The sequence below is a fragment of the Panulirus ornatus genome, chromosome 17 (genome assembly GCF_036320965.1).
Source record: "Panulirus ornatus isolate Po-2019 chromosome 17, ASM3632096v1, whole genome shotgun sequence".
NCBI classification, from domain to species: Eukaryota; Metazoa; Arthropoda; class Malacostraca; order Decapoda; family Palinuridae; genus Panulirus; species Panulirus ornatus.
In genome coordinates, this window is record NC_092240.1 from 8,813,920 (window position 1) to 8,838,701 (window position 24,782).

General features: G+C 38.8%; 1 protein-coding gene across 6 annotated transcripts in view; it reads right to left on the reverse strand.

The window, feature by feature from the left end:
- The window catches only part of LOC139754553 (BTB/POZ domain-containing protein 1-like), a 51,839-nt gene that overhangs the window by 9,788 nt on the left and 17,269 nt on the right, over positions 1 to 24,782 (reverse strand). For 4 of the 6 annotated variants that reach the window (XM_071671895.1, XM_071671896.1, XM_071671893.1 and 1 more), the window contains 8 exons: positions 23,625 to 23,888; positions 21,126 to 21,753; positions 18,176 to 18,397; positions 13,830 to 13,974; positions 8,049 to 8,227; positions 6,918 to 7,104; positions 6,270 to 6,400; positions 1,467 to 1,578 (listed from right to left, as the gene is read on the reverse strand). In XM_071671895.1, the coding sequence (XP_071527996.1) occupies positions 1,467 to 1,578; positions 6,270 to 6,400; positions 6,918 to 7,104; positions 8,049 to 8,227; positions 13,830 to 13,974; positions 18,176 to 18,397; positions 21,126 to 21,753; positions 23,625 to 23,865 (1,845 nt within the window). In that variant the 5' untranslated portion in view covers positions 23,866 to 23,888. The remainder of the gene's footprint in view (positions 1 to 1,466; positions 1,579 to 6,269; positions 6,401 to 6,917; positions 7,105 to 8,048; positions 8,228 to 13,829; positions 13,975 to 18,175; positions 18,398 to 21,125; positions 21,754 to 23,624; positions 23,889 to 24,782) is intronic. The other 2 variants (XM_071671898.1, XM_071671897.1) reach the window with 1 other exon arrangement.

Consider the following 24,782-nt stretch of genomic DNA (forward strand, 5'->3'; position numbering starts at 1 on the left):
ATGCTAGCTCCTGCTCTCACTGTAGCTCAGCTGTTTTAATCAATGTACCTCTTATTTGGTCTATGTACCCTCTTAATCAGATCTTCGTGGTTCTTTAGGTGCAGTGAACAGTTTTGTGAAGCATAACCCATTTGTGTATATATTGACAAACATGTCCTTGCCATATATCTGAATTTGCTAATATTGCTAATACACAGTTTGCTTTTTCACAATTCCCATAATTTATTTCCCATCTTCATTACCTTGCACTTAATTGGACTGAATCTCCTCATCCATTTATCTCACCAACTTAAGAGTTTGTACAGGTTCCCCTGTAGGTTTAAACAATCATCATTATTCTTTATTTCTCCCATGACACTGGCATCTGTAAACGTCTGGGTACAATTCCAGTCCATGAGGCTTCTTTAGTAGCAGAGAAATGTGGACTCCTTTGGAGCGAAGAGCTCAATGATGTGACTGTACTCCCAATTCACCAGAGCTTTCTGTTTGTCTTCAATTCTTCTGCTGCATGACTTGACTGTCCTTTCAACTTCCTACTGCCATTCTTAATAAACTTTATGCCTTAATATCTAAAACTTTTTTCAACTCTCCATTCTTCACTATACAAAATCATTACTATATGATCCCTTAACCCTTAACTTCATTTATGTTCACCTTCAATATCTTCCCCCAGCTTGTATAAAAAAGGTCTATGTTATCATCTAGCTCTTCCTTTGGTTTAGGTAACAACAGAATGGAATTTGCACACAACAAATGCTGCAACTTCTTTCAGTTTCTCCATGGTTTCATGTTGCACCAATCATCCAACCAAAGTCTCATCTGTAAAATATCAAATGACGAAGGTGACATAACAAAACTAATGCACTCTATCTATTTCAAACCACTCATTAATACCATAACCCACCCTCATACATGCACAACCTTCATTATAAAGCTCTTGACAGCATTCACATGTCTTTAATGCACACCACATAGTTAAAACTTCCAACAGAACTCTCCTATTTATCTACTAATTTACAGTTATCCCTGGGCCAACTTTTATGAAAGAGTCCTGATGTTACCCACAGCCTTTCTCCTGCAGTCCAATGATGCACTACAATCAGCACCAAGAAAATGGAGACTCCTTTGGTGTGAGTTCTTTGATGAAACTACATTCCCAATGAGACAGCCTTGCCAAAGGAGACTTTCCACTCAAGCTGGTGGAGTCCAGTAACAACACTTTCCTATTCACTTTATCATATACCTTTTCTAATGCTGCATACATTTTTTTCTCTCTCAAACTTTACTACCTGTTTAAGCATAAAAATTAAGTCCAAATAATCTTCTTCCTTCCTATCCCAATCTTGTTCTTCATCAACAAGAGATTCACTAATCATTTTAACACAGCCATTATCCCACCATATACCTTGCCAACCATCCTATACAGACTAATTCCATTATCTGTAATAAATGAAACGTTATGATACCTTCCCTGTTGCAGTGTGGATGATTTGAATTGTCACTTCATACTCAGAAGGACCATGGATTGAGCCATACATTCCAAAGCCCACTACAAAGATGCGTCGATCCACAATAAATCTGAAAAAAATAAGAATAATCTAATTTGCAAATAAATATCCTACCTAAAACTGAGATTTTGACTTTAACTATTTCTTACTTTGGAACTACATAATGGTATATCAATTACTCATATTAATGGCCACTCTTTATCCAAAACCTGCCTTATACAGATTGATCTGCATTTAAAACTACAATTCTTGCTCTAAGTTGCCTCCTCCAAAATTTAACTATAACAAGATAAAACTTAGCGGGAAAGATGTTGGGGGTTGGAACTCCTTCCCTCCTGTTCTATCACTTCCCAAAAAAAGGATCTACGAAGGAGCAAAGCAAGAAGCTTTTCTATAAGAATCAGCTGTCTGTTCCTATTTTTGCCTGTTATGGTATGAAAAAAACGAGAGAATACTAATAATTTTATGGATGACATGAAAATCATGATCGTGTTATCAAACAATGATGAACAAGCAAGCAATCACTGTCTTACCCCTATGAGAACAAGATAATATTCATTCTTAACTGGCAGATTTGAATGAGATACTGCAGAGTTTAGTGTCTGAATTGGGAAAGTGTGTGAAAGAAAGAACATTAGAGTAAATATGAATAAAAGCAAGATCAGGTTTAGCAAAGCAGAAAGATGGTTAACGGGGTGCAAGTCTAAATGGAGAAAACTTGAAGGAAGTATGGTGTTTTAGATACATGGGATGTACGGATCAGGTGTTTGCTTTGAAGAATGTATGTGAGAAATACTTAGAAAAGCAAATGGATTTGTATGTAGCATTTATGAATCTGGAGAAGGCATATGATAGAGATGCTCTGTGGATGGTATTAAGAATATATGGTGTGGAAGGCAAGTTGTTAGAAGCAGTGAAAAGTTTTATCAAGGATGTAAGGCATGTGTACATGTGTATGTGTAGGAAGAGAGGAAAGTGATTGGTTCTCAGTGAATGTTGGTTTGCGGCAGGGGTGTGTGATGTCTGCATGGTTGTTTAATTTGTTTATGGATGGGGTTGTTAGGGAGGTGAATGCAAGAGTTTTGGAAAGAGGGGCAAGTATGCAGTCTGTTGTGGATGAAAGAGCTTGGGAAGTGAGTTGTTCGCTGTTGATACAGAGCTGGTGGCTGATTCGGGTGAGAAACTGCAGAAGTTGGTGACTGATTTTGGTAAAGTGTGTGAAAGAAGAAAGCTGAGAGTAAATGTGAATAAGAGCAAGGTTATTAGGTACAGTAGAGTTGAGGGACAAGTTAACTGAGAGGTAAGTTTGAATGGAGAAAAACTGGAAGAAGTGAAGTGTTTTAGATATCTGGGAGTGGATTTGGCAGCGGATGGAACCATGGAAGCGGAAGTGAATCATAGGGTGGGGAGGGGTGAAAGTTCTGGGAGCGTTGAAAAATGTGTGGAAGTCGAGAACATTATCTTGGAAAGCAAAAATGGGTATGTTTGAAGGAATAGTGGTTCCAACAATGTCATATGGTTCCGTGGTGTGAGCTATAGAGTTGTGCGCAGGAGGGTGGATGTGCTGGAAATGAGATGTTTGAGGACAATATGTGGTGTGAGGTGGTTTCATCGAGTAAGTAATGAAAGGGTAAGAGAGATGTGTGGTAATAAAAAGAGTGTGGTTGAGAGAGCAGAAGAGGGTGTTTTGAAATGGTTTGGTCACATGGAGAGAATGAGTGAGGAAACATTGACAAAGAGGATATATGTGTCAGAGGTGGAAGGAACGAGAAGTGGGAGACCAAATTGGAGGTGGAAAGACGGAGTGAAAAAGATTCTGAGTGACTGGGGCCTGAACATGCAGGAGGGTGAAAGGCATGCATGGAATAGAGTGAATTGGAATGATGTGGTATACCGGGGTTGATGTGCTGTTGATGGATTGAACCAGGGCATGTGAAGTGTCTGGGGTAAACCATGGAAAGTTTTGTGGGGGCCTGGATGTGGAAAGGGAGCTGTGGTTTCGGTGCATTATACATGACAGCTAGAGACTGAGTGTGAACGAATGTGGCCTTTGTTGTCTTTTCCTAGCGCTACCTCATGCACATGCGGGAGGAGAGGGCTGTCATTTCATGTGTGGCGGGGTTGCGACAGGAATGAATGAGGGCAGACAGTATAAATTATGTACATGTATATGTCTGAGTGTGTATATATATATATATATGTAAACATTGAGATGTACAGGTATGTGTAAGTGCGTATGTGGACGTGTATGTATATGCATGTGTTTGTGGGTGGGTTGGGCCATTCTTTCATCTGTTTCCTTGAGCTACCTCACTAACGCGGGAGACAGTGACAAAGTACAATAAATAAAATAAGATACATGGGAGTGGACATGGCAGAAAAGGGAACCATGGAAGCAGAAGTGCATCACAGGATGGGTGAAGGGACAAAGTTCCTGGAAGCAGTGAGGAATGTGTGGAAGGGGAGGTCACTATTGGGGAGGGTAAAAATGGGTATGGTTGAAAGCAAAGTAGTCCCAACAAAGTTGCATGGATGTGAGGCATGGACTATAGATGAAAATGTTCAGAGACGGGTGGTTGTGTTGGAAATAAAATGCTGAGAACATATGTGATGCAAAGAGTTCATAGAATAAGTAATAACAGGGTAAGAAAGAGGTGTGGGAATGTATGGCAGAGAGAGCTGGATAGGGTGTGCTGAAATGGTTTTGACATATTGAGAGAATGAGTGTGGAGAGGCTGTCAAAGAGGATATATGTTACAGAAGCAGATAGAACAAGGAGAAGGGGTTGACCAATTTAGAGACAGAAGGATGGAATGATAAATATTTTGAGTGACTGGGACCTTCACATGCAAAAGGATGACAGGACTGCATAAAACAGAGTGAACTGGAGCCATGTGCTGACAATGGATTACATATAAAGCAGCTGAGGGAACCACAGAAAGGTCAGTGGGGCCTGGTTGTGGATAGGGTGGCTATGGTTTGGTATATTACATACGACGGTCAGAGAACTGTCATAGAAAGAGGAATTTTCTTCGTCTGTTCCTGGCATTAGGCATGGGAACAGCAGGCAATTGTGAAAAGAACTGCATCTAAGTCATGTGTGTCCGAGCAGACTATATCAAAGTAGACATCCTCTATACCTTTGTGTAAAACTACAATGCTTTCATATATTTTCCTTATTTTGATCAAGATGTACTAAAGTCTATGACCACTAGAAAAAATTGTTGGCCTGAAAAGGCAGCATCATGTAAGTATGGTCTATTATTGTTCCTTTATTCGAAGGATAAGGTGCTAAGGATGTATGTAGCAATTAAAGGGAAGTAAGAGTTGGTAGGCAGCCAATGGCAAGTGAGGTATATTACCGGTACTATCCACCTGGGTATCAAGAGGGTTAGTGATGGCTGTGTAGTGAGCCAGCACTTCAGTGGTTGTCAAGTTGCACTCCTTTGACTCAGATAGCTGTCTTTTCTTTCTGCCTCATCCTCATGTGGAGTACTACCATTCTGTTCACAACCTTACAATTTCTCCAGCATTGTTTGCTTTGAGCGAAGAGAAGTTGCAGAAGGTTGTAAGTGTGTTTTATGATGTGTGTAAGTGTAGGCAATTGAAGGTAAATGCAAGTAAAGGCAAAGTAATGGTGTATGAAAGATGAAGAGAGGGGAAGGCAATACCCTGGAGGAGTATTGGAGGCTTTAGGTTATAGCAGCCTAAACATTCAGTAAGCAAGAGGAATGTGCTGGATAGAAAAAACTGGAAAGACGTAGTATATGCAGAGCAACATGCTATTTATAGGTTGAATCAGGGCATATAAAGCAGTCACGCAAAATACTGAACAGTATGTGGGGCTTTGTCATGGATGGAAGACTAGTTTCGGTACATTATCCAAGACAGCAAGGCACTGAATGTTATTTGTCTGTTTCTGTTACTGCTTCAAGAAGGCAGGAGAGAAAATAAGGTAAGAAAGTTTAAACAGAATGGATACTATACTTACATGTTACCTATTTTTGAAACCATTAGAAAAATTACAGAGAATGTCAATGAGCAAACTGATATTGCTAATGTTAAAAATTTTTCATCATGGCTGGGGGGAAATTGAAAAGAGAAATCAGACACAAGCCTGATGGTCTACATCACACTGTTAACACTAATCGCTCATCAAAGTATCACTAATAACCAACAGCATGACACTGTGCCACTGTCTAGGCATTCAGCTAAAACAGAATAATTACATCAATAACTTCTATATCTACATTAAATGCAGTGCATAAAATTCATGTAAAGTACATAAAAAAGAATCTCAATAAACAGCAATAATGGCACTGTAATATCTAAAAATGCCTTAAACAAATGCACATCTGTTCTTTATATTTACTGAATTACTTGCATACCTTTATTTTCTTCCTCATTTTCAGAAATAGAAAACTATATGAAATAAACTAAAAATCAATGAAACAAATCATATAATTCATTCAACACTCAAATAATTCCCATTAATCCAATGAAATCCCTAGTAAGCAAGAAATAATAAACAGGAGGAGGAAAAAGTAATCTGTGCAAGATTTATGAGGTTTAAAATGTCTGCCAAAAAACACCAAGCCTGCCTACGAATGTAGCTGAAGAATAAGAGAGACCATAAGGAGTACACTGAATGGTTGTCCTATATTGGTAATTCCTAGTGCAATGACAACAAATGATCAATTATCTACATTCATATTTCATAAACCTTCTCAAGGAAGGTTACATCATCAAATTGTACTTTACCGAATTCTGTCGCTAGTACCAGAATAACCCCAGCGAGACTCTATTTGCTGGAATCGGCATACTGTTTGCTCCTTGCCTGTCATACAACATCTGGGAACATCCAGGAAGTTTACGGGAGGTTTGGGATTCACCTGAAATATATAATAACTTTAATCCTGATTTTTTTTTTTTTTTTGCTTTGTCGCTGTCTCCCGCGTTTGCGAGGTAGCGCAAGGAAACAGACGAAAGAAATGGCCCAACCCACCCCCATACACATGTATATACATACGTCCACACACGCAAATATACATACCTACACAGCTTTCCATGGTTTACCCCAGACGCTTCACATGCCCTGATTCAATCCACTGACAGCACGTCAACCCCGGTATACCACATCGATCCAATCCACTCTATTCCTTGCCCTCCTTTCACCCTCCTGCATGTTCAGGCCCCGATCACACAAAATCTTTTTCTCTCCATCTTTCCACCTCCAATTTGGTCTCCCACTTCTCCTCGTTCCCTCCACCTATTACAATATATATACCTATTACAATATATATCAATTTTCATATATATATATATATATCAAAAGCCAACCAAAGTCAACTCATACAAGCCAGATGTACAGACATGTTAGCCCTAATAACTTGCAAACTCATGACTTACAGTAAAATGAAGAAAGAGCTGAACCACTTCACGATCTGTCAGAATCCCTGACTGTGCAGGACCCTGGGCAAATTCTTCAACAGTCATAAGGGGAAATCGCACTAATGAGAGTGCTCTCCCTAGCACTGCCCTCTGATTAGAACTTGTTACTGGTAAGCCCCCACGTTCACATTCAGCTTCAGACCACCTGCAATCAAATTGACATATGAAACAACATTTAATAGGAAACATATACCAATAAGTGTTCTACAATCATGACGGAATATCAAAAAAGCAGAGAGAAAATTAAAGTATGTGGATAATAGGAGACAAAGAGAGAGGTAGCTTCTAATCGACAAGTATCCACGATGAGAATTTGTCTTAATCACATGGATAATGCAAACTGGTCGCCAAGTGTCTGGTATGATGAATAAAATTCCTCTCCAATAGGCTTACCCTTTGACAAGCTGGGAGAGGAGATATAAGCCTAGTATACTGGGATCAGAGAGCCGAGCTGTCTTATCTGGAAGTGTTGTTAAATAAACTGTTCATACAGTGTTTCTGAATGGTCAAGATACTTCAAGACATAAAAGTTTTGTTGAATGTTATATGAGCAACTGAAAACTTATATAAAAATGATTATGTTCTTAAGCACTACTTTTCTGTATCAAATTCTTAAGTATGGAATATACATGCAAAAAACTAACTGCAAGCACTAATTTCCATGGACTTGCATCTATTAATTGAGAACATATTCCCTCAAAACTTTCCAGAAAATGTGGTGATAAGGGCTTGATATGGTGGGGAGTGGAATGAGAGTTACTGGGAGAGAAAGTGAGGGCTCATGGGATGTCTACATCACCTCCTGAATTACCTGATACATCAACTCTTCCATAATGGCTTGGCCTTTTGACATGGGTAACAGCATGCTCAACCTGCATCATAAAAACATCTATTCCGAGTTTTCATGGGCAATGAAAGTCAACCAATTCATAACCTTGAATGTAAGGTGTTGGATAATTAACCCTCCTTTAATTTTTCTTTGGAGTTACAATATTCTAATCAAATCAAATCAAAGTGAATGGCTTCTGTAAATGTGAATCCACAAATCTGAGGAAAAAGACAATAAACATGACATCATTGGAGTCTTACCTGACAGCTGCTTCAAAAAGTTTAGCCTCTCGAATACGAAGAGTGTCTCGTTCTAGCACCATGCATAAGGTGTTGCAGTCAATATCTGTGAAGCCTTCTGCAGAAAGTGAATCAGCTGTGTTTTTATCTATTGTCTCCAAGCAGAGAGCGGCTAGCTGTGGTTCATCAAAAAGCCGAGCCTAGAAAATTGTTAAGTGGGCATTACATATTTGTTTTCATCACACAGCTTAATACAACTTATTTGGAAAGGATGGACAGGGGTAACACTAACTTAAAAAAGCATGTAATGATGAGATGTTTCTCAATTTGAAGTTTTGTTAAAAGGAAAGTCACTAAGCAGGTCCTTCCATGTTGTTAAGTAAGCATGTCCCATTTGGTCTTCAGTCATATTTCTAATAATCAACATATGATCTGTTCATGTAATTTTTCTACTTCAGCAAACCATATATGGTTTTTTTTTTTTTTTTTTGCTTTGTCGCTGTCTCCCGCGTTTGCGAGGTAGCGCAAGGAAACAGAGGAAAGAAATGGTCCAACCCACCCCCATACACATGTATATACATACACGTCCACACACGCAAATATACATACCTACACAGCTTTCCATGGTTTACCCCAGACGCTTCACATGCCCTGATTTAATCCACTGACAGCACGTCAAACCCGGTATACCACATCGATCCAATTCACTCTATTCCTTGCCCTCCTTTCACCCTCCTCCATGTTCAGGCCCCGATCACACAAAATCTTTTTCACTCCATCTTTCCACCTCCAATTTGGTCTCCCTCTTCTCCTCGTTCCCTCCACCTCTGACACATATATCCTCTTCGTCAATCTTTCCTCACTCATTCTCTCCATGTGCCCAAACCATTTCAAAACACCCTCTTCTGCTCTCTCGACCACGCTCTTTTTATTTCCACACATCTCTCTTACCCTTACGTTACTTACTCGATCAAACCACCTCACACCACACATTGTCCTCAAACATCTCATTTCCAGCACATCCATCCTCCTGCGCACAACTCTATCCATAGCCCACGCCTCGCAACCATACAACATTGTTGGAACCACTATTCCTTCAAACATACCCATTTTTGCTTTACGAGATAATGTTCTCGACTTCCACACATTCTTCAAGGCTCCCAGGATTTTCGCCCCCCTCCCCCACCCTATGATCCACTTCCGCTTCCATGGTTCCATCCGCTGCCAGATCCACTCCCAGATATCTAAAACACTTTACTTCCTCCAGTTTTTCTCCATTCAAACTTACCTCCCAATTGACTTGACCCTCAACCCTACTGTACCTAATAACCTTGCTCTTATTCACATTTACTCTTAACTTTCTTCTTTCACACACTTTACCAAACTCAGTCACCAGCTTCTGCAGTTTCTCACATGAATCAGCCACCAGCGCTGTATCATCAGCGAACAACAACTGACTCACTTCCCAAGCTCTGTCATCCCCAACAGACTTCATACTTGCCCCTCTTTCCAAAACTCTTGCATTCACCTCCCTAACAACCCCATCCATAAACAAATTAAACAACCATGGAGACATCACACACCCCTGCCGCAAACCTACATTCACTGAGAACCAATCACTTTCCTCTCTTCCTACACGTACACATGCCTTACATCCTCGATAAAAACTTTTCACTGCTTCTAACAACTTGCCTCCCACACCATATATTCTTAATACCTTCCACAGAGCATCTCTATCAACTCTATCATATGCCTTCTCCAGATCCATAAATGCTACATACAAATCCATTTGCTTTTCTAAGCATTTCTCACATACATTCTTCAAAGCAAACACCTGATCCACACATCCTCTACCACTTCTGAAACCACACTGCTCTTCCCCAATCTGATGCTCTGTACATGCCTTCACCCTCTCAATCAATACCCTCCCATATAATTTACCAGGAATACTCAACAAACTTATACCTCTGTAATTTGAGCACTCACTCTTATCCCCTTTGCCTTTGTACAATGGCACTATGCACGCATTCCGCCAATCCTTAGGCACCTCACCATGAGTCATACATACATTAAATAACCTTACCAACCAGTCAATAATACAGTCACCCCCTTTTTTAATAAATTCCACTGCAATACCATCCAAACCTGCTGCCTTGCCGGCTTTCATCTTCCGCAAAGCTTTTACTACCTCTTCTCTGTTTACCAAATCATTTTCCCTAACCCTCTCACTTTGCACACCACCTCGACCAAAACACCCTATATCTGCCACTCTATCATCAAACACATTCAACAAACCTTCAAAATACTCACTCCATCTCCTTATCACATCACCACTACTTGTTATCACCTCCCCATTTGCGCCCTTCACTGAAGTTCCCATTTGCTCCCTTGTCTTACGCACTTTATTTACCTCCTTCCAGAACATCTTTTTATTCTCCCTAAAATTTAATGATACTCTCTCACCCCAACTCTCATTTGCCCTCTTTTTCACCTCTTGCACCTTTCTCTTGACCTCCTGTCTCTTTCTTTTATACATCTCCCACTCAATTGCATTTTTTCCCTGCAAAAATCGTCCAAATGCCTCTCTCTTCTCTTTCACTAATAATCTTACTTCTTCATCCCACCACTCACTACCCTTTCTAATCAACCCACCTCCCACTCTTCTCATGCCACAAGCATCTTTTGTGCAATCCATCACTGATTCCCTAAATACTTCCCATTCCTCCCCCACTCCCCTTACTTCCATTGTTCTCACCTTTTTCCATTCTGTACTCAGTCTCTCCTGGTACTTCCTCACACAAGTCTCCTTCCCAAGCTCACTTACTCTCACCACCCTCTTCACCCCAACATTCACTCTTCTTTTCTGAAAACCCATACAAATCTTCACCTTAGCCTCCACAAGATAATGATCAGACATCCCTCCAGTTGCACCTCTCAGCACATTAACATCCAAAAGTCTCTCTTTCGCACGCCTGTCAATTAACACGTAATCCAATAACGCCCTCTGGCCATCTCTCCTACTTACATACGTATATTTATGTATATCTCGCTTTTTAAACCAGGTATTCCCAATCACCAGTCCTTTTTCAGCACATAAATCTACAAGCTCTTCACCATTTCCATTTACAACACTGAACACCCCAGGTATACCAATTATTCCCTCAACTGCCACATTACTCACCTTTGCATTCAAATCACCCATCACTATAACCCGGTCTCGTGCATCAAAACCACTAACACACTCATTCAGCTGCTCCCAAAACACTTGCCTCTCATGATCTTTCTTCTCATGCCCAGGTGCATATGCACCTATAATCACCCATCTCTCTCCATCAACTTTCAGTTTTACCCATGTTAATCGAGAATTTACTTTCTTACATTCTATCACATACTCCCACAACTCCTGTTTCAGGAGTACTGCTACTCCTTCCCTTGCTCTTGTCCTCTCACTAACCCCTGACTTTACTCCCAAGACATTCCCAAACCACTCTTCCCCTTTACCCTTGAATTATGTACATGTGTATATATGTATATGTCTGTGTGTGTATATATATGTATATGATGAGATGTATAGGTATGTATATGTGCGTGTGTGGATGTGTATGTATATACTTGTGTATGTGTGTGGGTTGGGCCATTCTTTCATCTGTTTCCTTGCGCTACCTTGGTAATGCGGGAGACAGCAACAAAGTATAATTAATAAAATATTTTAAAAAGATTTTTTTCATTTTTCCATTAGTATTAATCGGTATATGCCATCTAAGGGAAGCACAATTAGATATTTTCTATGCTTATATCTAGAATAGAAGCTTTTCATGTCATATAATAGTTATGAAAGAAAAAGTTTTTTGGTCTAAAAAATACCCTGACCTATTACTTATAATTTTTGGTATTTTTCACTGGGTGACAGATTTGCTTAAAGACTTCAGTATTAGGATGATTCTTACTGCTGAATAGGAATATGGTTCAAATTTGCTTTAGGAATCATTATGGTCTGTAATCAATGATCAGATTTTAGAAAGATTTTTTCATTTTTTTTCATTTGTATTAATCGGTATATGCCAGTTAAGGGAAGCAGAATTAGATACTTTCTATGCTTATATCAAGCACTGAAAAGTTTCATCAATTTATATCATAGCTTTAAAAGGAAAACTTTTTTGAGGTAAAAAATATCCTTAACTATTACCTGTAATTTTTGATATTTTTTGAAGGGTGATAGATTTGCTCAAAAATTCAGTATTAGGATGATTATTAATGCTGAATACGAACCTCTGGTTCAAATTTGGTTTAGGGATTATTATGGCCTGGAATTAAAGATTACATTCTAAAAAGAAAATTTTTCATTTTTCGATTAGTACTAATAGGTATATGCTGGTTAAGGGAAGCACAATTAGATATATTCTGTGGTTATATAGAGCATATCATAGTTTTGAAAGAAAAGTTTTTTGGTCTAAAAAATACCTGTAATCTTTGATATTTTTCAAAGGGTGATAGATTTGCTTAAAAACTTCTTCAATATTATGACAATTCATAATGCTGAATAGGAATCTCTTGTTGAAATTTTGTTTATGGATCATTGTGGTCCGTAATTAACGATTACATTTTAAAAAGATTTTTCAACTTTTTTTTTATATCTATTGATTGGTATATGCCAATTAAACAAGAAGAACAATTAGCTATTTTCTATGCTTAGATTAAACACAAGCGTTTAATCATGTTATATCATAGTTTTGAAAGAAAAACTTTCTTAGTTTAAAAAGCACCCTGAACTATTACCTGTAATTTTTGGTATTTTTCGAAGGGTGACAGATTTGCTTAAAAACTTCAGTACTATGATGATTCTTAATGTTGAATACAAATCTCTACTTCGACTATGGTTTGGGGATCATTATGGCCAGTAATTATCGATTACATTTAAAAAAAATCAATTCTTATTTGTATTAATCGGTATATGCCGGTTAAGGGAAGAACAATTACATATTTTCTATGCTTATATCAACCAAAAAAGCATTTCATCAAAGTTATATTATAGTTTTGAAAGGAACAATTTTTTGGCCTGTAATTTTTGGTATTTTTCAAAGGATGATAGATTTGCTCAAATACTTCAGTATTAGGATGATTATTAATGGTGAATGTGAATCTCTGGTTCAAATTTGCTTTAGGGATCATTATAGCCTGTAATTAATGACTACATTTTAAAACGATTTTTAAAATTTTTTCCATTAGTATTAATCGGAATATGCCAGTTAAGGGAAGAACAATTAGATATTTTCTATGCTTTTATCAACCAAAGAAGTGTTTCATCGTGTTATTTCACATTTTTCAAAGAAAAACTTTTTTTGGGCTAGAAAATATCCTGACCTATTACCTGCACTTTTTGGTGTTTTTCAAAGGGTGATAGATTTGCTCAAAAACTTCGGTATTAGGATGATATCAATGGAGAATACGAATCTCTGGTTCCAATTTGCTTTAGGGAACATTATGGCCTGTAATTAAAGATTACATTTTAAAGATTTTTTCTATTTTTTCCATTAATATTAATCGGTCTCTCAGAACTTTTGCCCCCTCCCCACTCTATGATTCACTTCTGCTTCCATGGTTTCATCAGCTGCCAAATCTACTCCCATACATCTAAAACACTTCACTTCTTCCAGTTTTTCTCCATTCAAACTTACAATTCACAATATAAAGCAATGCATAGTGCCAATAGCTCACCTAAGCATTTAGCTTAGGTGTACTCCTAAAGAGGTCAATAAAATCATGAAAGAAGAATTAAAAACTCAAGAAATACTGTTAACATACCTGGGTAAGAAGCATAAAAGCATTATCAGATGATAGGTTTCGTTTAAGAAAATCCACACAAGCTTGTTCTAGGGCTGGAACTGCATACTTCTTTGCTGTGTATAATACTGTCATTACAGTCTCAGGTCCAATCTGGACCTCATCACTGTGGAACATGCATGAGATTAAAATCTTATTTTTCATGTGTATCTAAACAATAAAACAATGCTACTTGAATGCTTAACCTTGATCCAAACATGTAACATGTCCTTTTCTACATGACGTTGATTCAATACATAAAGCTTCCTTTTCTGGCAGAAAACAAGTGCATTAAAAAAAAAAGTTGATTACTGAGACATTTCTGAGCCTAAAAGAGAATAAGTAAAGGATATGATATTTCAAGAGGCTCCATTATGGTGGAATAGCAAAAGTATATTTGGCTTCCTCTTAGTTTCAGAAATGTGTCTCTCATGAAATCAAACCCATTTTTTTGAGCCTGAATACAAGCCTCAACTGAAATAACTCACAATGAAAAGGATATGCATACTACATGTTGAGTAGTTACAGACTCATTTACACACTAAACTGCCATGTTTTTCAAATATCATAGCCATAATTTAAGGTAACATCCAAAATCACACACTAGATAAAACAAAACTACAGAATGGATTTATTCTCCTAGAAAACCCAAAGAGCTAACTCAGATATAGAGGTATAAAGATTCTAGGCATACATTTATGGGCGTCTAAACCTAAAAGCTTTCTTGGCATGGCTATAGTCAATCCTGAGTCAACTGAACAAGGTATAAACAATTTACAAACTGAACTCTTAAACCCTTACTGATTCAAAGTGATACCAACTCTGATGGCTAAGGGGCACAAATTTACTAAAGCCACAAGTTCCTATGATATATGATACCAGAACTTCAACCAATAACTAATATTTCCTTCTGCAATCATGCTGAAGCTATTTAGAGAGATGTGTGTGAGAAACACTTAGAAAAGCAAATGGATTTGTATGTAGCATTTATGGATCTGGAGAAGGCATATGATAGAGTTGATAGAGATGCTCTGTGGAAGGTATTAAGAATATGTGGTGTGGGAGGCAAGTTGTTAGAAGCAGTGAATAGTTTTTATCGAAGATGTAAGGCATGTGTACGAGTAGGAAGAGAGGAAAGTGATTGGTTCTCAGTGAATGTCAGTTTGCGGCAGGGGTGCATGATGTCTCCATGGTTGTTTAATCTGTTTATGGATGGGGTAGTTAGGGAGGTAAATGCAAGGGTTCTGGAGAGAGGGGCAAGTATGCAGTCTCTTGTGGATGAAAGAGCTTGGGAAGTGAGTCAGTTGTTGTTCGCTGATGATACAGCGTTGGTGGCTGATTCGGGTGAGAAACTGCAGAAGCTAGTGAATGAGTTTGGTAAAGTGTGTGAAAGAAGAAAGTTAAGAGTAAATGTGAATAAGAGCAAGGTTATTAGGTACAGTAGGGTTGAGGGACAAGTCAGTTGGGAGGTAAGTTTGAATGGAGAAAAACTGGAGAATGTGAAGTGTTTTAGATATCTGGGAGTGGATTTGGCAGCGGATGGAACCATGGAGGCGGAAGTGAGTCATAGGGTGGGGGAGGGGGCGAAAGTTATGGGAGCCTTGAGGAATGTGTGGAAGTCGAGAACATTATCTTGGAAAGCAAAAATGGGTATGTTTGAAGGAATAGTGGTTCCAATAATGTTATATGGTTGCAAGGCGTGGGCTATAGATGGAGTTGTGCGGAGGAGGGTGGATGTGCTGGAAATGAGATGTTTAAGGACAACATGTGGTGTGACGTGGTTTGACCGAGTAAGTAATGAAAGGGAAAGAGCGATGTGTGGTAATAAAAAGAGTGTGGATGAGAGAGCAGAAGAGGGTGTTTTGAAATGGATTTGGTCACATGGAGAGAATGAGTGAGGAAATATTGACAAAGAGGATATATGTGTCAGAGGTGGAGGGAACAAGGAGAAGTGGGAGACCAAATTCGAGGTGGAAAGATGGAGTGAAAAAGATTTTGAGTGATTGGGGCCTAAACATGCAGGAGGGTGAAAGGTGTGCATGGAATAGAGTGAGTTGGAACGATGTGGTATACCGGGGTCGACGTGCTGTCAATGGATTGAACCAGGGCATGTGAAGCGTCTGGAGTAAACCATGGAAAGTTTTGTGGGGCCTGGATGTGGAAAGGGAGCTGTGGTTTCTGTGCATTATACATGACAGCTAGAGACTGAATGTGAATGAATGTGTCCTTTGTTGTCTTTTCCTGGTGCTACCTCACGCATATGCAGGGGGAGAGGGTTGTCATTTCATATGTGGCGGGGTGGTGATGGGAATGAATAAGGGCAGACAGTATGAATTATGTACATGTGTATATATGTATATGTCTGTGTGTGTATATATGTGTATACGTTGAGATGTATAGGTATGTATATGTGCATAAGTGGGCGTGTATGTATATACATGTGTATGTGGGTGGGTTGGGCCATTCTTTCGTCTGTTTCCTTGCGCTACCTCGCTAACACGGGAGACAGCGACAAAGTATAATAGAAATAGAATAAATAAAATATATATCAAATCAACAAGACAACACACTTATGACTCCTGAATTATGATAAAACACATATTCTTTCAGAAGCAAAATCTAAATTACTATTTTGATCAAAGCAGAACCACATATAAATATAAATCATTTGTGTGCATGATACAGTGTTTCTTGGATAAGAAACACACTTTACAAACATACTTGTTATATCTTCAGTGTGACAGATATTGTACTTCTGAACTCTTCATTATCACCATTCTAATGTTCAATTCATTTGGTTTTTCTGGACTGGAAAGGGTATAACCTTAACAGATCAAAGTAGCTGATGCAGAAGAATCATTACTATATATCAATTAAAGATCACATATACTTCAACAAAGCTCTTTATATCAGAAAAGTTACAGTATGGAAGAAGAGAAAGTTATACAGCAGACTCAAATGTTAGTGTCTTTGCTATATCTTAGAGGTCTCCAGGTTCCTCAGGTCATTAGTATAACTTCATCAGAGAAGATAAATACACCTCACCTACATATCATGATATTCTGAAACCTTATCAAATACGTCCTTAAAGTTTCTTCTCTGTTATACATCCTTTTAAAATAATTTTTTTTTTCAAATCTGCTTACCTGTCTGCATTTATAGTTTCTTATTTTAGCTTGTTCCTAGCAATCAAAACACGGTTATCATAGAGATATTTCTTCATATTTGCTGATTGTCAGGAAGACTGGTCTGTAGTTCAAAACATCCTCCTAACCTCCAATCTTACAGACAGGTGTACGGTTTGCCCTGTTCTATTCCTTTGGTTCTTTATCTTTCACTAGCAACATCTTTAATAACACTTCAGGTAGTCTGTCAAGTGTAAGATTAGCCCTGTTCTATTCCTTTGGTTCTTCATCTTTCACCAGCAACATCTTTAATAACACTTCAGGTAGCCTGTCAAGTGTATCTCCATAAATCCTCAGCACTTTTCCATCTTATCTGTGATGGGGCTGCAGTGTCTTCCACTATGAAAACACTTCCAAACTTGTAATCAAGTTCCTCAAATATCTTTACATCATCTTCTGTAACTATTCCCTCTGAATACCTTAATCCTAATAGCTTCCCATTCACCCCCAATTTACCTCTAATAAATGTATGGAAATGTTTTGGATTATATCCTTTCTTTTCTAAAACATTTTGGTAGGAGTCTAATTCTTCTGGCAAATCATTCATACAGATCAATAAAAGCTATAGCCACAGCAAAGAACCTTTTGGCAATCCACTAGTGACCTCAATTAATTCTAATAAGGCTCATTGACATGTATTCTTTTTTCCCTTAAACAAAGATAATCCTCTTCCCATCGAAGAAGTCTGTTTCTCTGTCCTTTCTTTTTCAGCCTGCAATACTCATTCCTTGTTTTCTTATGCTTTACAAATCTGGCTGAATGGGGTTCTACACATATCTTTTCCACAGCACAGCTTTTCATATTTTATCTTTTACTGAACCACATCTCTCCCATTTTTAACTTTCCCTCTGAATGAGAAGCTAAAGGTACCCTTGTTACTACTGCATGGTAAATTTCGCAGAACCTTCAACCAAGATGCCCAGGCTCCTGGCTACTGACCTTCATTCCCAATTACGTTTACAACAGAAATTATTACGTTCTGTGTACTTTTTACAATCATACCTACTGAGTTTGGTTTCATCTTTACTGATTTTATGTCCTCTGTGAGTGTATTTGTGTTAACAGTAGGGAGAAAAGGTGGTAGGGGCACAAGATTAATGATTTCATCTCATCAGCTCATTAAGCAGTTACTAACAAACTTACCTGTATAAGAACCGTAAGAGAGCAAGAAATGCCTGTGGTTCCACATCAGGTAATTCAATTTCATCTTGACGTGTGCTAAGCTTGCCATTAAACATAGCATCAAATACAGCACTGCCAACAGCTAAAACAAACTTGTGGGCAGGTATTCGTTGTCTTGAGTCATCTTTGCCAACCAGAAAATGGACATCACTAAGTATTTCATTGTTGAACAGGAATGCAAATCTGTAACAATAAAAAGATAATTGGAGCTGTTAGTGTACTTAAAACCTATTTCATCATCAACTAAGCTCAAAACAAATGTGTAGAAACTGATAGACTGACATAAGTAAAATAAATAAGCCTAAACTGAAGTGTAACACCAACTCACATTATTTGATACATTTTTAGTAATTTGAGCATATTCCTTTTTTGTATCAGTTTAGTGTAAGCTGCACGCTGACAGTCTGAAGCATCTGATATTCCTCCTTCACAAAGTAGAGATATACAGTGATAAACTAGTGCTACAAATTCAGCAAGTCTGACAACATGAACAGACATCCTTTGTTTTGTTTTCAGTACATATATAATAACTTTACCTATCCTCAGTACATATATAATAACTTTACCTATCCTAACAAGTTTCCATTTTAATGAACTGAAAACATGGGGATGTAGGAAGAATCTTCATCAGAAACGGACTCGCTGTAGTCTCCATATTTTCAAGTTAAAGACCTAACAACAATTCTTGAAATATTTGAAAACATTTTGTCAATTTTGTTTTTGGTCAAGGGAGAGCTGAGTCACAATACTTCTTCAGTATCACACACATCATGTAGCTGGTTGCAAAATGTTTGGACCATCCTGATGAGCGCATGGGATAAGAGAAGATTAAATGAAAACACAAAAAGTGAACCAGGGAGACATACAGGTACCCCACCAATTTTCTGGCACTCTTGGTTCCAAAGCCATGCCGGATTAACCATTTTGCCAAACTAACCGTGGTCACGTAATGATAATTCATCAACACACCTCTAACCCACTAATTATACATCTCCCATGAGTCTAAAGTATACCATGGACTGGTAGAAATTTAAGTTATATAAATATCAAACATCTGAGCACCCTAAGGTGGTAAGTCTGTCCTTCGATTGTTTGAGTCTAGAGGCGTATCTAGGGTATCAGGAAGGACAAGTGCCATGGTGCACGACTTGAAGGGGGGCACCAGTGGTGTAATGGCATCCTGGATCCAGACAATGATTCAGATCTTAAAGATTTAGATTTCTTGACCATGTACAACATATCTTTGGCATTTGGAATCACATTGATATCACTATTAGTTCAATAGTTATTCACAAAAATTGATATTTCCGTAATGGCATCCAGCCAATGATTACAATCACTCCCAAAATCTAATCAATTGGTCCTTGTGTCATTTCTGACTTTCCCTGAAAATTTCATCAAAATTTGTTCATAACTTTCGTTGAAAGTTGCTCACAAGCACTGGTGAAAACATAATCTCCTTAGCGGAGGTAATAAAAATAAAAAAATATTGGTGTCATACATTTGGACAGGCGCAATTTCAATACTTACCATAGGTGCTATTTCCCCTAGATATGCTCCTGCCTGAATCTTGTAGGGTCTTTTTCGTCTTCTGTTGTTCGATTTTCCTAGGTGTGCATTGCCAGAATAATGCAGTTTCGTATGAATTATACACCTACTCAGGAATGAGGTGCTCGTCACCTACAAGTTTTGCAAATTCGTCCACATACTCGGCAACTCCTTCGTGGTTTGCAGACTGTTTTTCTCCGCACACTTTATTCATGGAAATTCCATGACTCTTCTTGAATCTTTAAAGCCACCCTTCACTATAGTCATGCTCATGTAATTTAAGTTCTTTATGGAACAACTTAGCCTGGTCCATTATCATGCTACCTGAAAAGTCCACTCCATCACTCCGACGCTGTCGAAACCATTCCATCATTACTAGATCGTGCTCAATACTATTACCATCTTTCATAGTTTTACTGTCATTTGCTTCTTTCTGCATAGAATTTCAATATTTTCTCCCTTTGCTTCTTTATATCATAAATAGTTGATGAGACAATACTGTAGATGTCACACAGCTTACACACCGAAACACCACCGTCCATTTTTTCAACAATTCTACTTTATCTTGGATGGATATGGACTGGTGTCTACGTTTGACATCACGAGTGACACTCATATATCTTAGAAGAATAGCTAGGGTTAAATTCAAGCAAAATAAGCTAAGAATCTCACAGAATTGCGGTATCACCACCAACAAATGCAGTGTAAAGAGAGTAAATAAGCGTGTCTTACACACAACGCCATCTGTGGCCGCCCAGTAAACTAATCTGGTGGCCGCAGTAATTTCAAGTTCCCTCATGTAATTTTGTCCGGACTAAAAGAGGTGCCGAACCATCAACTGCCAGACATTTAGTTGTGTACTTGCACAATAAAAAAAGAATTAAAAGTATGGTGATACCAAGAGTACAAGATGAATGTATGAACTATATGAAAGCATCTCTACATGTAAGGGCCCCAAAAAGAGAAAGAAGCATAAATGGTTTGAAGAAATGTGAAAATTTAAACCTTTGTTGAAAGACTCTATGCAGCCTCAATGTGTGACAGATCGACTATATGCAGTTTCTGTTGAAAATATGCAGTCAAAAAATCAGAGGAAAAGCAACTTTACAGCAGTGCTTTCCTGAGCAATCAAAGCCAACAAGTTTGCTACTAGTAATTTCTTTCATGAGATTAAAAAAGAAATGAAGTATCATTATAAAAGACAGCTTACATTCCTTGACTGGAAGGAAAAAAAAAGTGGTATAAAAACAATTCATTAGTGCAAGTATACCATTTTCAGTAAATCGCTCATAATTTGAAAATAAACCACTAGGTAGCATTTCCCATTAGCTAATGATGCAATATACAGATGCTACAGTCATACCTTTCCTTTACAGTTGTCATGGTGGCTTGCCAGTTATACATAGGTCCTCCATTACTAGTGGTGATTGTATTAGTGTTCGTAGCAGTAATGGTACTGGTGGAAGGAGAGGGACTGTTACCAACAGGGGTGCTGGAGGAAACATTTGAAACTTGAGTAGGAGAGTTGACTGTAGTAGTGGTGCAGGTGGCAAAGGTGGAAACTGTAGATGGTGATGAAGAACCTGTAGTGGAGACCTGTGATGGAGAGCGTGTTGATACTGAGGTTGGTGACTGGGTTGGTGGTGGTGGTGGAGGTGGTGGTGGAGGAGGAGGAGGAGGAGGGGGAGGGGGTGGGGGAGGAGGAGGTGGAGGAGGAGGAGGCGGTGGAGGTGGAACAACATTTGGAGGAACACTTGGAAGACCAGCTGGCAATACACCAATGGGTAATGTAGAAGGATGTGGGACAGGGCAGGGTGGTAGCACAGGTGGGTGATGTGGAGGTACTGATGAATGACCCAAGACAGGAGATGATGGAACACCAGCTCTCCGTATCATTCCAACTGAACTGGCTGCCCCAACATGATTGCTATGCAGTGTTGGAGATGCTGGGGATGGTGGTGGAGCAGTAGTGCTGCCTTCTGAAATATTCCCTGAAAATTAAAAGAGAGTCCTTAGTTTTCTCTTCATGCTGTCAAACTCAATGAACCAACACAAATAATTTTACTTTGCATATATTTACCTACTTCTTGCTATTCTCTAAGCTGTTTGGACTCTTTATATAATTTTCAAATCAAAAGTTCATTATATATCACTACAGCCCAGATATTTTAGCAATTACAAACTTCAGCAAAGACAAACAGCCAAAATAGGTAAAGGCAATGTAAAACCCCAAAAAATGACTGGCCACCATGCCAGAGTCACTCACAATGGCTTCACCTCAAAAACCTTGTAGTTCCCCAAGAAGTTCTTTCTTCATCTCTCTTCAGTTTCTTCCTACACTACCTCCCAATTACCTCCAACAAGCCAGCAAAACACAAGATGAAAGTCCTCTCATATGCAGACAACCTCACAATCACAACACTATCACCACAGATGCAACAAAAAACATGCATCACAACACTACACAAGTGGAATAATAGCTTACTTAAAAAAGAATGTCTCTATCTCTGCAGAAGTCTTCAATCACTCTTTTAACCCCAGTCACAAATCCAGCAACTGGAACAATAGCTTACTTTAAAAAGAATGTCTCTATCTCTGCAGAAGTCTTCAATCACTCTTTAAACCCTAGATAGTCACAAATCCAGTTTACATTCTCCAGTCACCTTAAATGGACAATCATTCCCACTGAAAAACACCAATCATTCTAGGCATCACATACAATATCAACACAGAAACTAGATGCCCTCAGAATACTAACTAGCACCAGATTCAGACAAGAAAAAGTATCCCTTAGTACACTGTACAAACACTCCATCCAATCCACTCTAGACTATGCCTCAACTGCCTCATCTTCCACTCTCTCAAAAGCAGCAAACCACAGAAAAGACAGCAATCAGAACAATCACTGGTTGCTTAGCAACCACAAATACTCAACATCTACACAATGAAACAAAGTTCCTCCCAATACAGTCCCACCTCAACATGCTAAGCACTTAATTCTTTGCAACAGCACAAGACCTCTCCCAACAAAACCACTCCATAATGAACCATCAGCCCCAAAGCAGAAATATAAAGCCTGCCAATGCCTCATGCTTCAGCCATCTCTACTCACAGATACCCCCCCCCCCCCCCCCATCCCCAGCAAGCATAACAGTGACAAAACACAAGCACACTAAAATGACCAACAAGCACTAAACTACTGCCCTCCTAACTTGGTGTTAAACTCCACTCCATCAGACATACAAAATGGACACACAACCATCTGAAACAACACTCCCTAGAATAACATGAGCTACATTTTCCCATTTATGCTCCATACATCATCCATCCCAACAATACAACTAACATCGATTCTAGACATCCCAGAACCCTTCATGCCAACAACACAACAACCATAATGAAACTGATCACTTATTGCTCAGATACCCTGCACCCTCTCCACATGGATACACACACAATATTACTACACTTTATGACTCATGGTCTTGCCAGGTGAATGTGTCCAGCTTCCTGAGTGCTGTGGGAGATTCATAAAGACAGAAGGGATTCCTGGGGTAGGAAGTACATATTCTTGGTGTTATTGGACTCTGTCTGCACAAGGTTACACTGTGAGTGAAAATTCATGTTTGACAACATTGTATCTGGGAATACAGTCTTGTCAAAGACTTCTCACTCTGAAGGAGTCCACATCTTCCTACTACTGTAAGTTCCTGCAGCCTTGGGCGGCAGGAACCTCTGGAAAGATGACTCCTTTTCAGACAGAGGTCCTGGGGAAATTATAAACAAATATTTAGTCTTGTACAGCACCTACCTTAGCGTGTTAACCTGAATGTTAAGTAATCCAAAATATAAGAGTTCTAACCAGATGGTAAAGATGCAGCTGCAGAGAAAGCAATGTTGGCTTGGTGGTTAGAAGGTAATCCAGGAGAAGAGCTTGAGGAGGATGGAATAAAATTGTCACTTGTACTAGCACCTTTTATTCCACTGCCACCTCCAGGAGCATATACTAAGCATTCCTCAGAGGAGCTCAGGTCAGCATCATGCAAGTTGCATAGCCGTGAGAATGTACCATTAGAGGGTGTGGTGCTACCTGACCATGCCATAGCTGTAGTTTTACACTCACACCCTGAAATATGAAATGATTTTAGAATATGAAACACAATAACTTCCAATGATTATTTCTAAATACAAAGATATGATTGCAATGGCACAGGCTGGCAAAGTGGAGGTAGATGGTTAGTAGGTGGAAGGTAGTTGTGACAGGAGGTTAGTATAAATGGTAGTGGTGGAGGTACTTGGATCAATAGGTGATGGGCTGGAACTGGCAAGCACTGATGGAGGAAAATGGATCAGTGGGTGGTGGTGCTAGCAGTTAAGGGTGGCAGTGGTATGATAAGTTAATACACATGTGGGTGAAAGGAACTGATGGTAGTGGTCTTGATAATGATGAATAAATATTTGTGGGAAGTAGATTGACAGTGGTTATGATGGTAATGCTGACAATAATGGTCATAACAGAGGTGATGGTGGTTACAGCAGTGATTTTGGATGTATGTATAAAGGGTAATGGTATGGTTAAATCCCAGTGCTGATAGTGTGTGCCAACTGTGTGGAATGGCATTAAATTCCCTTTTTTTACTCCAAATTGTGTAGAACAGGACCCAATACACATTTTATAAGTAGGATATATATATAAAATTGTCTCTCCTACTGGTTTTCCTAGCAAATTTTGTGGAACTGACTATAGTGTTAGTCTTACTGAACAAGTCATATTTTTCTTGGCCAAGTTTGTGGTGTGGACTTAAATGCTTGTTTCATGGGTTACATATGTGAAAGGAACAATATGGTCAATCCACCTGCAAAGTGTGTGCAAAAGAGCAAATTAAAGGCTTTGTGAGTCAAGCATTTTGGATGAATTGCAATTCTCGTTATGAGGCCTAAATGTGTGGAATGGACTCCACTCAATGCAAGTCTGTAGGTGAGTGTCATGTAGGAAATCAAGTGCCAATTTTTGTCTTCT